The sequence below is a fragment of the Terrapene carolina genome, unplaced genomic scaffold (genome assembly GCF_002925995.2).
Source record: "Terrapene carolina triunguis isolate 2854851 unplaced genomic scaffold, T_m_triunguis-2.0 Scaffold192, whole genome shotgun sequence".
NCBI lineage: Eukaryota > Metazoa > Chordata > Testudines > Emydidae > Terrapene > Terrapene triunguis.
The window spans coordinates 7,865,852-7,884,314 of record NW_020664543.1 but is presented as its reverse complement, the minus strand read 5'-3'; the positions used below and the strand labels follow the sequence as shown (position 1 = coordinate 7,884,314).

General features: G+C 43.4%; 1 protein-coding gene across 2 annotated transcripts in view; it reads right to left on the bottom strand.

Annotated features, from left to right (window-relative positions):
• The window catches only part of PITPNC1 (phosphatidylinositol transfer protein cytoplasmic 1), a 178,295-nt gene that overhangs the window by 57,793 nt on the left and 102,039 nt on the right, over positions 1 to 18,463 (bottom strand). For both annotated transcript variants that reach the window (XM_026654476.1, XM_026654477.1), the window contains exon 5: positions 4,188 to 4,259. In XM_026654476.1, coding sequence (XP_026510261.1) covers positions 4,188 to 4,259 — 72 coding nt within the window. The remainder of the gene's footprint in view (positions 1 to 4,187; positions 4,260 to 18,463) is intronic.

The window sequence follows — 18,463 nt, the reverse complement described above, 5'->3', positions numbered from 1 at the left end:
GAAATATAGAATATCTTTGAATGCAACCTGATGCTGCTAATTCACCAGAGCACTAGAGGTGAAAATGCTATGGGTACAGTTCAGTTAAAAGCTGTATTTGCCTTTTGCCAAAGAGGGCAGGGGGAAGGGGCGGAGGAGAAAATACAAAAATATAATGATTTTAACTTCTTGTATATTTAAATGGAGTCAAATGAAAAGTTGAGCACAAAAAGGAAAAATTAGCAAAATTTTTCTTTCTGCTGTTACCAGACTGAGCAAAAATGTTCATATTTAGCCTGAGTCTGGCTGCAAATGTTGCCATAAAAGAATACTTTGACCCCAGTGAAAACTGAGTTTTAAACCTACTCACTTAGTTCTGAGTGCACTAATGAGCCTGGGACCAGGTCCAAAGCCCATTAAGTCACTGGGGGTCTTTCTACAGACTCCAATGGGCTTTGAACCAGGCCCTTTATTCTTTTCAACAGCAGAAGGTTCATGTTTATTTAACTTCCATCATTTCAGCACAACACCCAGTTACATCCTCATCAGTGGTCAGCGTCAAGGTTCATGGGTTATATTCCCAAGATTTGCCCTTGATTTATTGTGTAACACTTGGCAAGTGACTTAACCTTTGTTCCTCAGAATGTCCAGCTGTAAAATTTACTATAATACCTACCTCAACAGGGAAAGTTGTCAGAATTAACCTTTATAAAGAGCTTGATTTCAACGGTGGTACATCAGTTCACAGCAGCTGAGGATCTCACCCATGTCCAGTTTGCCTTAAGTTCCCTGATTTGACACTTATTCAGGGCTTGACTCAGTAATATTTTTGCTCCAGAGAGTTGACATCCTGAAAATATTTTGAGCATCCACTGCTTGGTTAATGAATTGAATGGAAAACTGACTTTCCAACTCTCCTCATTCCATGCTACCAGTGCAGAGCACATGTCTTCTTACTGCCAACTGCCATTGCAGTCTGACTGTGCTAGGACACTATGTGTCCCTCCCATCTGTCACAAATGCTTGATCATAAGCCATGGGCTTTCTCTGAGTTAAGTGTTACTAAGGCCAGAAAGGGGGAGAAAAAAATTAATAATTGTATGAAACTGGACATACTGGAAGACTAAGACAATTGGCAATGGAATATACAGCCTCTCTCCTTCTAAGTCACTGGTTTGAATCTAGCTCAGGTTAACTAGTGACTGAAAGTTATCATCATCCAATGGCTGCTTGGTGGCCTCAGTCCAGTTCTCAATGGAAAAGTGTCTGCATCACAAAAGTCATGATTAAAACCAAGACTATAGTTATCTAATGTGCAATTTGCACCCATCAACTCAGCAATTTAGCAGAGAGGCCAAGGAACTTGTTGCCTGACCTATTCTCTCACCACTATAGGAGGTTCCACCAGGTCAGGGTTGGGACAATGTGTGGGTAAATAAAGGATGTCAGTCTCCAGAGATGCCACCTAGCACCCATGTAATTGTTATAGGGTGACCTGTGTTGTAGACACTTTGCAGTCCCTCTCAAATGCACCCCTCATGTGACAGGATTTACTTCCTTCAACAAGGGTGGAACCCCACAGTTCAATCACTTAAACTGAATAACTGGGCTGCAGCCACCCTGTTTTCCAACACTGTTAACACAACCAGCCCAAGCGTATTTGGCACTTGCAAGAAACTTTCCTCCAGAAACTTCCCAGCCTGTGTCCAGCAGCTGATTAAAGTGACTCAAAACAGCTTTTTTCCAAATAAACATATTGTTTATTCACCCAAAGATTCACAGCAATCAGAGAACTGGGTTAAAATAACAAAAATCTACATGCATCTGGTCTTATCTAGGAAGCCTAGGAAGGTTCACTTAACCCAGAAAGCCCCACCTCAGGGCTGGGATAGATAGAGTGACCTCCTTCATTCTCTGACTCTAGTAGGGTCTGTATGTCAGTGTTTCTCCTTCAGTTGCTACTGGCCACTTTCCCGCTCCTTCTTTAGAGAGACAGTTTTTAACTGTTTATGGCTCTTTTGATTTCTAGGCTCTGGTCTTGAGGAAACAGCTGTGTAACTTTTGACTGGTGCCTGGGAAGGGCATCTTCCCAATTAGTGGCCCAGCCATTGTTCTCTTGAAGTTGTTTACCCAGAGCTCTTATCTCTGACCCTTGGTTTGTTTCCTGTTTGTTCTTCCTACCAACCCCTTTTAATTCAGTTCCATGTAGTCATAGATAATATCAAGCAGGTAAACTGACATACATATAATATAGGTTTCAGAGTAGCAGCCGTGTTAGTCTGTATCCGCAAAAAGAACAGGAGTACTTGTGGCACCTTAGAGCAGGGGTCTCAAACACGCGGCCCACGGGGCTCTTGCATGAGACCCGCCAAGCTCCCCCCACCCCTCCTGCCCCTCTGCCTACCCGCGGGATTGCCCCCTGTGGCGCTGCGAGCCCCGCGCCGCTGTCTGAAGCAGCTGGCAGCACGCCCCTTCGGGCCGGGGGGGAGGGAGAAGGAGGCTGAGGGCTCCTGCATTGCTTCCTTCCAGGCACCGCCCCCCGCAGCTCCCATTGGCCGGGAACAGGGAACCGCGGCCAATGGGAGCTTCGTGGGAGGTACTTAGAGTTGCAGCAAGAGCAGCACACGAACGGAACCCTGAACCCCTCCCCCTCCCCCAGGAGCTTCAGGGACACAGTTCCATGTGGTTCCTGAAACAGAGCGGCCCGGGGCCGGCGCAGGCTACAGCCCCGGTGCGTGCCGCTGCCACCCTGGAGCCGCTCTAGGTAAGCGGCGCCAGGCTGGAACTCGCACCCTGCCCTGAGCCCCCTGCCACATCCCACACCCCTCCTGCACCCCAACTCCCTGCCCTGAGCCCCCTGCCACATCCTGCACCCCTCCTGCACCCCAACTCCCTGCCCTGAGCCCCCTGCCGCATCCCGCACCCCTCCTGCGCTCCCTGCCCTGAGCCACCTGCTGCACCCCGACCCCCTGCCGCACCCCTCACCCTCTTGCACTCCACACACCAACTCCCTGCCCTGAGCCCCCGCCGCACCCTGCATCCTTTTTGCACCCCCTGGGGGCAGCGTTAGGGTGGTGACTTCGGGGAAGGGGATGGAATGGAGCAGGGAAGGGGTGGGAAGAGGTGGGGCAGGGGAGGGGCCTAATGGAAGGGGTGGAGTGGGGGCGGGGCCAGAGGCAGCGAGGGGGGGTGTCAGTGATGCGGCCCTCGGGTCAATGCACTAGTCCTCATGTGGCCCTCGTGGTCATTTGAGTTTGAGACCCCTGCCTTAGAGACTAACAAATTTATTTGAGAATAAGCTTTCGTGGCCTACAGCCCACTTCATCGGATGCATAGAATGGAACATATAGTAAGGAGATATGTATACACATACAGAGAACATGAAAAGGTGGGTGTTGCCCTACCAACTCTAAGAGGCTAATCAATTAAGAGAAAAAACTTTTGTAGTGATAATCAAGATAGCCCATTTCAGACAGTTTGACAAGAAGGTGTGAGGATGCTTAACATGGGGAAATAGATTCAATGTGTGTAATGTATCAGAGGGGTAGCCGTGTTAGTCTGGATCTGTAAAAAGCAACCAAGAGTCCTGTGGCACCTTAGAGACTAACAGATGTATTGGAGCATAAGCTTTCGTGGGTGAATACCCACTTCGTCAGACACATGTAATGGAAATGCGTCTGACGAAGTGGGCATTCACCCACGAAAGCTTATGCTCCAATACATGTGTTAGTCCGTAAGGTGCCACAGGACTCTCTGTTGCTTAATGTGTGTAATGGCTCAGCCATTCCCAGTGTCTGTTCAAGCCTAAATATACATATAAATATACATATAATATAGATATCTCCCTCATTCTCCACAATCCTTCATGAGCACTAAATTCACACCCATGAATTATGTTGAGATTAAAGGAGGAGCCTGGAGGTAAGATCAGAGGCACAAATTCTTTATACCATAATGGTTTACATAATTCTTTTGCAAGTTGCACAGCCTTCATAGAATCATAGAAATGTAGGGCTGGACCGGGCGCTCAAGAGGTCAGCTGAGTCCATCCCTTCACGCTGATGAGTTGGCTATCCAGGTGCAAAGATTAAGGACTGCTCAGCATTCTTTTTCAGTTTGTAAGCCATGCAAGCCCCAGGAATATTTCATGATTAACAATGCCCTTGCATGGGTTTAAACATTTATTTTTCAAAAGAGATCATACTTACATTGTCATTGCTTCCTTTGTTGTCCTCATATTTTGTTTCTACGTGAATGGAGAATTTAGGCAAAAATGAGCACTGCAAAGAAAGCAAAATGTGTCCGATCAATTAAAAATGTCAATTGCTTCATCAGATCACATGTTAAATAAATCCGGTTTTCTAGCAGCTTTCCTATTTTTTCCTGATTATTGCAAGAAATGGAATCAAAATCACTGAAAATCCACAATTGCAAGTTTTTTTTAAATGCTTTTGAAAGGATGTATTGATTCTATCCCAAAGTTGAGCACTAAAACAAAGTTATAACTAAACTAATATTAATATTGTGGGACAACTAGTTATAGCAGTCAGTGTATATTTGATACACAACTGTGGCTATATTCTGAATGTTCCTCCACTACTCTCTGTCTTAAGTATCGCTATATTTTTCGGAACTTTTGAGCTGTTGTCCTATAGACCTTTTCCTTGGATGACTAACATTTCCAGAGCAATGCCTATCTGCCCTATGCACTAAGTCTATGGAAATTCCACTGCCTGCAGTTCCCGATCAAAATGTTGAGGATGCTTGAACATGCAGTTATTCTCTAATTCCAATATGATGCAGGTTTTAAAGTAATCTCATTTTGATTTTCCCTGGAAATTTTCTTAATTTTGGCATCCAACCAAACACACCGTCACATCAATCCGCCCACATAGTGCAAGAAAAATTACAATCATACAAATGTTTTTCCTATCGACCAGGAAGGGAATCTGATGCCCCTATGCTCTCATATGGGCAAATTCTCATTTAGACTCATACAACTCCACTGACTTGAGGGAGTTGGCACATACTCTTCATGTCAAATTTTGCTCTAACATTGGTGCATATCCACTAGTGTTACTTTACACAAAGACTAGCTTTCTTTCTCTGTGGATTGTTTCATTCAGTTGGTTTCTAAGGGTACGTCTATACTTACCTCCGGGTTTGGCGGTAAGCAATCGATCTTCTGGGATCGATTTATCGTGTCTTGTCTAGATGCGATAAATCAATCCGAAGTGCTCGCCGTCGACACCGGTACTCCTGCTCCGCGAGAGGAGTACGCGGAGTCGACGGGGGAGCCTGCCTGCCGCGTGTGGACCCGCGGTAAGTACCTTGTAGTTCGAACTAAGATACTTCGACTTCAGCTACGTTATTCACGTAGCTGAAGTTGCGTATCTTAGTTCGAACTGGGGGGTTAGTGTGGACCAGCCCTTAGAGTGCAATTTGCAGTGCTAGACAACACAATTTCCCTTTAGAGACTATTTCAAGCATCTTTTCTTTAGCGTTTCACACTCTTGCTCCCAAATCAATTTTTTTCACTATACTTAAGCAGCCAGGCCTGGTCTACAATGCGGGGGGGATCAATCTAAGTTATGCAACTTCAGCTATGTGAATAACGTAGCTGAAGTCGATGTACTTAGATCTACTTACCGCGGTGTCTTCACTACGGTGAGTCGACTGCTGCCGCTCCCCCGTTGACTCTGCCTGCGCCTCTCACCGAGCTGGAGTACATGAGTCGATGGGAGAGCACTCGGGGATTGATTTATCGCGTCTAGACTAGATGCGATAAATCGATCCCCGCTGGATCGATCGCTGCCCGCCGATCCGGCCGGTAGTGAAGACATACCCCCAGAGTCGATGGCCAGCAATCCTTGAATGATATTAGTTCAACCACTTTACTATAAAGGCATCAAGTCTTTTCTTGCATTAACTGTCAGTGACACTGACGTGCCAGTTCTTTGCAAGACATTTAATTGATGCCTGATGGCAAAGAGTCTTTGAACTGCTTGTGACTATTTCAAACATTATGTATTGAGGTTACACAATGAAGAAAATTTGATGCTTCAGTGCTCACATTGCTACTGGCCCAAATTTGGACTTGATCAGAGTTGATTTTCTTCCTCCAACAGGAAGGGAGGTAGCTTAGAGAGTCAGCTGCTGCGGAGCAAAGCTGAAAGTGGAAGCAGGTTCTTCCTGAGACTAGAGAATTTAATGTTTTCTATTCCCTGGACTATATGAAAAGAAGCCATTGATTGAGCCTCTAATTTTGGCCACAGAACACCTACTATTCATTAGCAGCAGCTGAGCAATAAGCATGGACCACTCAAACCTTTGTGCAAAAAAGAGTGAGATGTTTATGCCAGAACAGGGCCCTTCAATGGATTTAGAGAACAATTTTTACCAAACATTTAACACAATACTTACCAGCTATGAAAATATCTAGGCCATCCACTACGCACCTTATTTATGATATTAATAGTAGACCAGTGATAAATGTGGTGCAAGAAAAAACTCAGTGGTGTGTGCAGTGGAGGATGGAACAGCTTCAGAGATGGCCCAGTAGGTTCTAATTACCCCTATCTTTGGGGCCATATGTTACTTGGTATGCACACATCTCAGAAGGCTAGGTGAGTGTATTCGTTATTCATCAGCAATCAGATAGAGCTGGAGCTAATGCAACGCAGGCTAACAGATCAGAAACCCAGATAGTCTTCCAACTTAGGTTTGACCAGCAGAGTCTCAGCTGACCTCAACATACAGTATGTTTTATTCCTGTCCCAGGTCTTCCAATCTGCCAAAAACATCCCTATTTTATTTCCCCAAGTTCTCAAGGCAGCTGCAGAGCTTCAGTCATCACTCCCGAAAGCGGGTCAAGCAAAAGGGTTGTTTTTTCCACCTTCTGCATTACAGAACTACTCAACGTGTTATGACTGGGCTGCCCACTTCTGCTGGGCTACACAAACCCTGCCACAGCACAGCACAGTGCATGCTCTCATGTGGGGGAAGGCATCAGATTGCCAGTGGTGGGTTAGGATTGTGGGAGAGAAATTACAGTGAAAAGTTTGCTAGTGCCTACTGGGAAGGCTATTACACATAAAAGCAGCAAGATGAAAAGACAGAGCAGATGGACAACACAAGACCCTCAGGATGCTTTGCTGATTAGTTGCTAGCCGGTCTGAGCATGAACGAGATTTCAATATTTTTTTCAGTCCACTACCAACAGTGTTCTTTCCACCTTTATACATGGATGTGAAAGCTGGAAATCCATCAGAGGTACAGACAGATGTCTAAAATGCCTTCGAAAGCAAACATATATCACAAATGCCGAGATTCATCAGAGAGTTCAATAACTTATCTCCAAAGTTATCCAGAAAAGAAGATGGAAATATCTGGGACATGTTAAGAATAAAGCCAGAGCATCTGTTGTGGCAGGTGTGCTATTGGGTACCTTGAGGAACGTGTAAAAGGGGCTGACTGAAAGAACCCCTCTGTCAAATAGTACTAAGCTGGGGGTGGGGGGAATATGGGACTTAACAACAGAGAGAACATGCAAAGAGAGGCCCAGCATGGGGAAGGACAGCAGAGTCCTGTTTGTACCCTAAGCAACATTTGATGGTTCCAGAAGGATTCAGATTATAAACAGTAAAGAACCACAGCATCGAGAGTATGCTTGCTGTTTTACACTCTGTTTTGTGTGCATGGGCAGGTGGATGGTGGATAAAGCAAACTGCTATAGAAAGTAGGCTATATACTGCAGATTTTTTTAAATAAAAAAGAAAGAGAGACTCATCACATACATATTGCCATGCAGAATTTTTGGAACAGCTAGAAAAGAAGGTGGCCAAAACATGGCATGTAGAGTTCTACTGCGGCCCACGGCAGCTGTGATTTTTAATAGGATGGCGTGTAGCCTGCAGAGACTACAGGTCTGAGCACGTAATGCTCCAACTAGATTCAAGCTGGAATTCTGCATGCTGAGACTTCTGCCAGGAAGCACCATGTAAGAGATGAGGGCAGTTGCAACTTGTTGCATTTTAGAGATGGCTCCTGGCAAGTGTGGTTTTGTGTGGGTGGAGTCTGGTTATGCCTGCCTTTACTGGGGGTCAGTGTTTAGTTTTGAATTATTGGGTTCGCCAAAAATTTCACCAAATTTTTTAAAAAAGTGGTTGCTTCACGAGTTGCTAAATGTTTGGAGCATTTGGTAGGAAAACACAGTTGATTGGTGTTCTGCCTGCATGTCTTCAGGCTATTGATCTGTGTTTGTTAACGTGTTTTAGACACTAGCTCTTCTGGTCTGAGGGTGCAGATTTAATTCTCTCTTTTACACAACTTTTAAGAAAACAAAACCAAGTAAAAATCAAATCTAGCAAACAGCAGAAGTTGTAGATGAAATATATGAGCAGCCAGTTGGTGGAGAGTCATCAAAGCATGTACTATCTGAGCAGACAAGATCCAGGTCTGGCCAACTTGGGAAGCCACAAAGCTGATTTCTTAAATTACACAGTACAAGTCTGGTGCTTTGTCCAAAACCTCAACAGTTATGTAAATTACACTTACCACTCTGGCTCTAATGGCTGCGGATAGTGCAGCTGCTCCCATATCCCCAATTACCCTGCTTGCCACAGGAAGTGGTGCTGCCATCTTAACCTTTGCTAGGTTGTCACTGAAAACCCCCTTGTTGGCAGAAGTAGTTTTGTCACATCCACTTTTCTGTTTCTGGTTGCTATGCAGACAAACACCCTCCCTGCCGCCACCCACCCACTGATTCCTCTTCCCTTGAGCCAGCGAAAGTATCCGTGTGCTATGATCTGACTGTCAAGTCCCTGGAGGTGTTGGCTGGAACGTATTTTCCACAATATAAATACCTTTTTTCTTCATTTATTGAAACTGTTGCCGTTGGGTACATCTACACTGCAATCATCCTACGATTGCAGCTTGTGTAGATGTAGGTACAGATTAAAGCTAGCTTGGGTATATCGACTGGAGCTGCAATCACACCCCAGGACTTCAGTGTAGATATGCCCCTGAAATCACTGCAACCTCACAGTTAATAGAGGATAGCAATCAAAATCATTCTCTCTGCCTTAGTGGGCTAAAGCGAAGCTGCAGGTTCAGTACAATTATGACTCCTGAATAAACATGGATAACAGAGAGGATTTTTAAATATATAGACATCTGGGGCATGACCCTATTTTATATAACAGAGTATTGGATAAATCAGGCGACACTATAGCAAGCTTCTTAGTAAATGGCAACCCCCAAATTTAAGTCCTGCTTAAGTGATTCTTTGGCCTTCTGCCCAAGGGTAAAATTCACCTCAAGTATTTTAAAAGTCACCTGTGATAGGGGCCTAGGGAATGCTCTCCATACGCCCCAATGAGCTAGGACATCCCTTTGATAAATAATCCGTTAGCGAAATACCAAGTCTTAAAAGAAAAGAAAATCCCCATAGAATCCCAGCATTTTCCTGAAAAATTAGCTTCAGCAACTGCATGTGTGGTATGAGAGCTACAAGAATTATGTCTTTGTCACCTGGCTGAGCCCTCGTCTAACCGCTTGTTTCCCCCAAAGAAACATTAAGGGAAGATTAAAGACTGAGAATTTGAGTGCCATTTGCCTCATATGGTATGATGGGAAAGAAACTAGGAAACCATATGTCCTGCCCAGCCACCAGGTTCCAATCTAAATGCATGTGTAGTACAGTTGCTGGGGCTGTAACAAATCTTGCTGAAACTAAAAATGGCAATGGGAACTGAAAAAAGCCCCCCAAAATACTAAAATCCACCTACAGTTACTGGATTGCAAATATAACTCTTAAAATCATTTAATTTATTGGCACCTGCTGTTGTAGTAGCATCGGCTTTCAGCAACACTTAGGCAAGGTCCAAATTTTTGTACAAGTCACAGAATGTATTTTGTGATTCATCAGATGCTCTCTGAGTAACTGGCACAGAGCTCTGGCAGAACCAGGGAACTGTTTATGCAGCACTCAAAAGACTTTCTTATTCATCACGCACAAAGAATTTTTTTCCCCTTAAAGAACAAGAATTAGGCAAGAATTAAAATCAGACACAACAGGGAAAGCTAGGCAATGATTTTTTTAGTGTATTACTCTTCAAGGCACTACTCCTTCCTGCCCTACCTCCCTCGGGGATGTATTCCAGCATAAACCTGGCTGCTGATTGATACACAGGGCATGCACTGGAACGTATGGGGCAATTCCATTTCCAATTTTCCATTTCAACATCTCTAAGGTTTGCAAAGTGCCTCTCAGAGAAAAAACAAGTAGCAATTCCAGGCTATCATATTTTTACTTAATTTTTTCATTACATCTTAAATTCTGCAGAACGTGTCTACATTTGCAGGATTCCCCTGGTCTTTTATGACCCTTAATCCTAAATTTCCTTTCTATACAACTGTCTTGATAGCTGACTTCTATATCATGGCTATCAAATCCATGGAAATTGCATTATAAACTCACTTTGAATATCTCAAGCATCCTGCAAACCCGTGATACCTACAATCAGACGTGTAGGGAGAATGCAATGCACAAAAAGTTGAAATACATTAAGATTTTGCTTTCTGAGGCCGTGGGGAGATTTCACAGCAGAAGAGAGCAAATAGGAAACAAATGCATCTATCTGTAAGAGTAATTACCAGATTTAAGCATGAGTATTCCCAGATTAAAGAAGAGGGAAGTGAAAGCAGTATATGGAAAATACATACCACAGTTGGATTTTCAATTCACTACAGACACTCTCTTGAAAATGAAAGGGCTATTTTTAGCATGATGATTGATTAGTGTTGCCATAGCAATAAGAAACACTTACAGGAACAGGATAAAATGTAAGCAAGCCAAAACCAGTGCCAAAGCCTTAAAGGGACAGAGTCAAACACATATGGCATTTTACAGTCAATCTATGGATAGGGCTGTAAAAATAATCCTTTCATAGCGATTACTGTACATCTGAGGTGGATGAAGGGATTACAATGGTTTGCAATAAAACTGTTGGGCAGCAGGCCAGAGAAAAGGGTTCCTTTGCCCTTTGTAACCTATTCAGGAAGCTGCTCTACCAACGAAGGGGAACAGTATTTTAGCTAGTTTCATTACCCGTTGGGGGACCTTCTGCAGAAAATCCAATGAGCTGCTGGAGGCTTCATCAGTGCACTGTACCTCTCTATACTCCTCAGGAACATTAATCCTGAAGCCTTGGAAACTATTTTTGGATTGTCAGAGTTAATCCTGCTCTTTGCTAGAGTGGCTGAGGCATAGTCCCTTAAATCTTAGCACAAAAGCTAAGGGGCAGCAGTCATTTCATGTCAATGCTCAGTCTGGCCATCTCTCACTTTTCAGGCTTTGTGCTGTCTTATATGGTCACATAGATGTTTTCTTGGCAATGAAGTCAGATCCTGCAAGGAGCAAAGTGCCTTTGACTCCCATTGAAGAGTCATATCCTAGGACTTGGCCTTATGGACAAGGTGTTTGGCCAAGCGAAGCGATGTCTTATGCTCAACTTGATGACTTTTCTCTGGCTGTAATGCAATAACTTTCGAACCCCACAGCTGATCAATTCCAAAATTTCAGGGAATGTTCTAGGCATCAGTGGACAGAACTCTTGATTTTGGTGAACATCAGAAAACCAGAAGGGGGAAATGGGGGGACACAGAGCCCCTGGCATCTGGTTAACAGACCCAGCAGCTTCAACCATCTCTGTAACTGTCTATGGATTCACAGATTCTAAAGCCAGATTGTGATCATCTAGTCTGACCTCCTGTATAAACACGGGCCATAGAACTTCCCCAAAATAATTCCTAGGACAGATCTTTTAGAAAAACATCCAATCTTGATTTAAAAACTGTAAGTGATGGAAAATGCACCACAAACCCTTGGTGAATTGTTCCAATAATTAACTACTCTCACAATTAAAAATTTACATTGATAGATCAAAGAACCAGTTGATGGCAGCCATGAACACCTTCCACCTTCATCTCTGCTCTGTTAAGATGCCGATACCCTGAACAACTTATCTCCCAGACAGAAATAAATAAGAATGTGTGTGTGTGTGTGTGGGGGGGCGCGGATGGGGAGTTTAAGGAGTGTTTCCTGCCAGTACCACTAAGGACACTGGAGGGGGGAAGGGCAGGGCGGAATCAAGGCCATAGACCCAATCCCCATCTCTTGTACCAGCCAGTGGAGCTGGCCAGCCACCAAGGGAAGTGTGTGCTACATGCCCTGAACAGGTGTAGCAGCAGGCATGCTCCCCCTTGAGGCTTCGGAACACCATGAGGCACAAAGCTGCACTACTTCCAAAGCAAGTGACTAAAAGCCACACGACAGCCCTTAGGGTGCAGCTAGGCTTACTGGAGCAAACCTGAACCAAACCCAAAAGGTCCATCTGAACGTGTCTTACTTTATGGACCCATTGCTTCTCTCAGCTGACTATGCCACTATGGGAACCAGGGGGGTCTGAGAGAGCTGCACAGGGCCTCCATTCAGCCTGTGGGGGTTCTTGCAGAATTTGAACCTTTTTTCCTGTCCCTCAGAGATAAAACCTGTCCTCTGAAGGAATGATCAGATGGAAACTCTACGCATCCAGGTCACATTTTCAAGCTTTTCTTCACTGCCATGAGGGCTAGAAACTTTTTTTTTAAATAGAAATGTAACCCACCATGCTTTATACTGCAGCATTTGCTCTGAAGTCCAAAGAAAGGCAGAGAAGCAATGGGGAGGAGATATGAATACTTTGTATCTCTGCAAATGCGTAGAAGACTGCGCAGAGCAACTCAGCTAGAAGGGACCAGAACACTGAAAAGTAGGGCATGGCAGTTACTGGATGCTGTTTATGAAGGTTTTCATTGTAGGCTAGCCACTTGGCAGGTCACAGCCATTCATCCTCTGAAAGCTCAGCCAATCAGAGCACAGTAGGTAAGGAAGGTAATAAATATAGGAGTTGTAGACAGTCCTGTGGACTCAGTGGCTGATGCATGCAGATGTGTCTGCTGTGAGAGCTGCATCCCAATACCTGTACCATTTTGGATATAGGTAAGTTCTATTCCAGCTTTCCTTATTAGAGAAGCTCTCCATTTTAGGATAATGTTTGGTCCACTGCTGTGTGTATCATGGATCTAGAGGGAGAGCCAGGAGGCTACAGGACTTACATTTAGCCATTAGTTAATGGCTTGAAACTAGGAGTCTATTTCAGTTAAAGAGAGAACTGGGCAGAACTCAGTCAGAGAGGGTTTGTACACTCGGACCTGATTTAACTGGGCTCACGAGGAAAAGCTAGTGCCTTCTAGAAATCCAGGGAATGGACATTTTATATGCTGATCCCAATACGTGTACCACTTCAGATACAGGCTACAGATTTCTGTTTCACAAGCAACTGAGGTCCAGTCAACTGTGGAGGCCCCAGACTGTTTGCTGACTCGGTTCTGAAGTATTTCGAAAGGAACTGCCTTTGTTTATGAGCTCTGATGAGTCAATACACATTGTTGAGACTGAGAAATTGGAGAACGTGTTTATATGTATGTACCAAGGCATAGAAGTGTAAATGTTATGTTAAAAATATACGTAACAGCAGCAAAGGGGGAAATCTGTACAAAGAAAACCAACAGAGCTTGTGTTTACGGTATTCATAAGTATTCCAAATACTACTTGCAATGTACAGGATGATTTGTAATATTTTGTGTGTGCATTAAATGGTTATTTACTGAGAAACTGTATGGTACAGTCTCATACTGGGAACCATTAACACCTATTTACCAGGGTTTTGCATGCAATAGCCCTGAGGTTTAACTCTGCATAATGCTTTCAGAAAAGTCCTGAAAAGACAGAAATCTGGCCTATGCTTCAGCAGAGAGTTAAGCTGAGGTGCAAGAAGAAGGGGAGCATAATAGAGCTGTACATAATATCCTCTCAGCATCTTCCTACTCCATTACAAAAGCTCAGAGTCTGTTGTAGTCACATGACACCAAAGGCTGAAGCCCTGACACAAGCCCGTGCCCTAAACTAGCCTTGATTATAGAAGTAAAACATGGGAAAGGCCTATTGGGTTAACTGTCCATCCCTGGCCAATGAAGGATTGTTCCCTATAGCACATATTTTAGTGCTTTTATGAGGGAGTTTCTTGCCTCTGTATGGGAAGAGCCCCCCAACAAAGGATGATTTAGCCACAGGTTTGTAAATCTGTGCTGCAGTGTAACTGATTTTTAAGAACAATGATGAAAAAAAACTGCACAAGGCTGTGCTCATATTGCAGAATCCGCATTACATCACAAACCACCCAGGCTTTGCTCTTGTTGCCACTTCATTATAGTCTATTGATCTTTGTGTGAAGAGCTGGACTAGCCTGGGGTAATCACCTTTCACCTGCCTAAAAACTCCTGTAGCTTCATCTGGAAAATTTACTCTCCACTTCATTGTCTAAAACCCTGCTTCTTGTTGTCAGTGCAGAATGGCTGCACCCCACGGAGGGATTCCCATAGAGGGAAGGCTTGATTCTGATCTCACTGACACAGGGATTTACACGGGGGTGACTTCATTGAAGCAAGTCTTGATTTATACAAGAGCAGAACCGGGCCCATTCGTTTGTAAGGTGCTCTGGGGTCTTTCAGGATAAAAAAGCACTGTCTAAATATAGGCTGTTCTTACTCATTTTCACAAGTTTAAGATAACGGTTCAGATCCTAATGGGAGATGATGTCTTCCAAAGTGAGTGAAAAAGACAGTGTGCAGGAATGTGGAGGTATATTTGGTCAGACATGGGCCTAATTTTGCTCTCACTTATACCAGTGTCATTCTGGAGTAACTCCTCTGACTTCAACAGTTTCACTGTATTTACACCAATGTAAAGGAGACAAGAATTTGGCCCAGATATGTAGAACTTTCTGACTCTTCAATTTGCAGGATTCACCACGTCACGCCAATACATGTTTGAAGTTGCGTTAACTTTAATTAAGTTTAAAATTAATGAAAAGCTCATCCAGCTTCCTGGCAACCCTCACGTTCTCTGAAACCACTTTTAATATGAGAGAGACTGAGATCTTTGGAAATGTTGTACTAATAATTTATGAACAGTGAAACTCATCTCAAGTGATCATCTCAAGGGAAAAGAAATAAAAAATAAGCTCAGTGGGTAGGAGAGGTTTCCTAACCATGGCCTATTCCTGCCCGACTTGAGGTTAAAATCTATTTTTCAAATAAAGATAGTTACAGCATCCCAGATAAAAATAGTTTTTTTTTTCAATAAAGACAGTCAGTCCCCTTCCCCAGCCCACCCTGATATGTTCAGAACCAGCCTGAAGCTGAGTCCCTTGAGGCACAGGGTGAAATCCTGGCTGCACAGAAGTCAGTGGGAATTTTGCCATCAATTTCAGTGGAGCCAGCATTTCACCCTGGTACAGAAAGAAGTCCCCTGCATAAGTTGCTGTTTCCCCCTTATCATTTCTATGTTGCTGGGGTGCTGTAGCTGTGGCCTTCTACCAACAAGCAAATGTCAGGCAGAGGATTCCCACTCTCTATTGTCATAATACGGTACTTTCTGTATGCTTGTGCATCCAAAATCCTGAAACTGCTACTAATGCTAGAGACACGATCAGGTTTCAAACACCACCACCACAGACATTATAGACACTGCATTAGAGACAGAGAAACTCTACCTATCAACGAACTCAGTCACTTTGCCCCAAACTCCCTGGGTTAGAGCTATGTTTAATTCAGAGAGGAAAGTTCCCACACACGGTAAAATTGAAGGGCTAAAATCCCCATGCATCACACTGCATTATTTTTACTCCAGAATGTCTAGGTGGGTGGAAAATTGATTTCATTAAAAAGATTAAAAAAGCTACTGGATGTTGGAAGCTAATGAGTGTGGGACACAAATTCTCCTTGCATATGCAAACACAATTTCCATTGCATATTCCTACATTTTTGGTTGATAAAAGGCAGATGTAGTGTTAGACAAAAAATATGTACCAGTTTTTCCTAGTTTCTTACATGATCCTTTTTACTTCTTAGCCTTTGGCTGGAACTCACTGCTTTATATTCAGTGCACTCAGCATTCTACACTCTGCACCAGGGGGTGCTGTATTATTGACGGTGTTTTATATTTTTGCTGGCTGTGGCTTTAAATGGGCTGTAATATGTAAGAAATCAACTATTTTATTGGTGTACTAAATTCTAAAAAGAGCAGAGAAGTTATTGCACTCTGGGCCTGATCCTCCACCACTGACGTCAATGAGACCATTGTAGGCTTGGATCCTAAAAGAACTAGGGTCATAAGGGGATTTTTAGTCTGTAAACAGCCAATAATGATCTGATTTTAAAACCATTTTAAACCTCTCATTTTCACTGGTGTACAGTTTGTGCTCAGCAAAAGCTAGTCTCTGTAAATTATATGTATCTTGCCCTGTTAGCAGAATACTAATCAATTACAGATTTTTTAAGCATAAGGACAACACACTATTTGGGCCCTGATCCTGCACTGTGGTCCATGCAGGTGGATTGCTTAGTTTATATAGAGCACTATTTATTTCAATAGGCTTTGTGTGGATATAGCAGTCTGCCCATGCAGATCACACTGCAGGATTGGGGCATTCCTTGTTATCTTCCTGAATATCTATTAAGCACCTAGCACAATTTTGATACCAAATACAAAACATAACGGTGTAGCTTTTTTAAATAAAAATTTTGCCAAGGTTTTATCTTAAAAATATATAAAACTTAGCCCAATTCATCCAAAAATGAAGCAAGAGGAAGTTTAACTTTGGAAAAAAAATCTTGCTGTGCAAACACTGGGTGGCAGTTGCTGAGCCTGGTAGATCAAGAAACCACTTATGTCTGTTCCTTAAAGCAGCTGGCTCTCCTCATTCTGGGGCTCATGGAAGTCAACAGGCGTCGCTGGCTCGATGACTGCAATGTTTTGCAAATCCAAACTCAGGTGGAAGTTGTACACATGACATGGTTTCCTTCTGCGTCGTACAGCATCTAGATATAGTCTCATGTGGAATTTTCAGAGTCTTTTTTCATAAATAGCCCCCATATTACCTCAGGATACTGTGCACAGCACAGGAGTGCCATTCCTTACCAACTGCTTACGGCACAAGCTGGTGTCAATCAGGATGACAAGTATGTGATTTTATAAGAAGTTATGATCATGATGACTGGAAAATGGATGACTTGGTAATGTCATAAATGCTGCGACTTTCCTGCTATTTCTCAACCCTAGAAAAGCTATGTGTGGAACTTTTGGTGAAATCTGCATTGGGATCGGTGCCAGGTTCTTCTTCCTTCCTGCAGTTAGGAGGACGATCCATATAACCTCCAGTCATCAAACAGCTCTCCCTGCTAGATCGCCCAAACTTGGAAGAGAGGGAAACTTCATGGTCAGCCCTGATGCACCTCTAAAAGTCCGAGAAGTCAAACAGAGAAAGGCAATGATGTGAAGAGTAGGGCACAGCTGGGAGGATGAGACAAAGGAGAGAAAGAGATGAGGAGTAGAGTATAGAAGACAAGATAAGGGCGGGAGAGTGGCAAAGATGGGAACAGTGCTGTAGGGAGGAGAGAGTAGCAGAGACATGAAGAAAAGGAGCAAGGAAACTACAAAGAGAAGCTCAGCACAAACAGCCAAGTTCAGTAGGAAAACGGCTGTTTACATCACAGCTGCAGACTCTCGGGGATGAAAGAGTGAAGGAATAAGCTGCCTCTAACCACTCTGAACCTGACATTGATGACGCTGTTCAATCATTGATTCAGGCTCTTCTTGTTCTCTGACATGCTGGAACAGTAGCTTGCTGAGAAAAAAAGAGGGCCAGAAGTGAGAAGAGGCAGCGTTGATAATGAAAGCAGCAGTGTTTCCTAAATTGGGGAATATTTGATGTTGACTGATTCGTAATAACCAAGTAGGAGAATAAAGGAATTCTCATAGGCATCCTGATATAACCTATAAGGGGAAGATTCAATAGGATTAAGCTCTTAAAGATGGAAAACAGCTTTAGAATTCAGGAGAATTTTGAGTTCCCCAAAGATTTTGGAATTGTTACTAGCTAACCTGGGTCTTGTACCTGTAACTCATGTACAACTACAATTGCCATTCACTTCACAGTGAGTTTTAGTTGGGCAAGCTCAGCTCTTAGATCATTAGGGGACTAACTAGCCAAGCACAGCTGAATTTTCACATAATAAATTCAGAGGCAGTCTGGCAGTTGCCAGTTGGGATAAGTATTTAAGAATTCTGAAATAAAGTGTTTGCTCATTAACTTGTATTAGGCCCCAGTGCTGCAACTGATAGCTGCTGCTGCTTGCATGACTAATAGAGCCTATTAGCATGTTCATTAAAAGCATATCAATAGGATACATCCAAAACTCAAGCAGTGGCATTCAGATAAGGGAAAAAACAAGAGATACCCCTCCCCCCAAATACTTTGAAAATTTATCTGAAACAAAATTCTGCTCCCTTGCTTAACTCTACCGTCTGTTTTATCAAGGT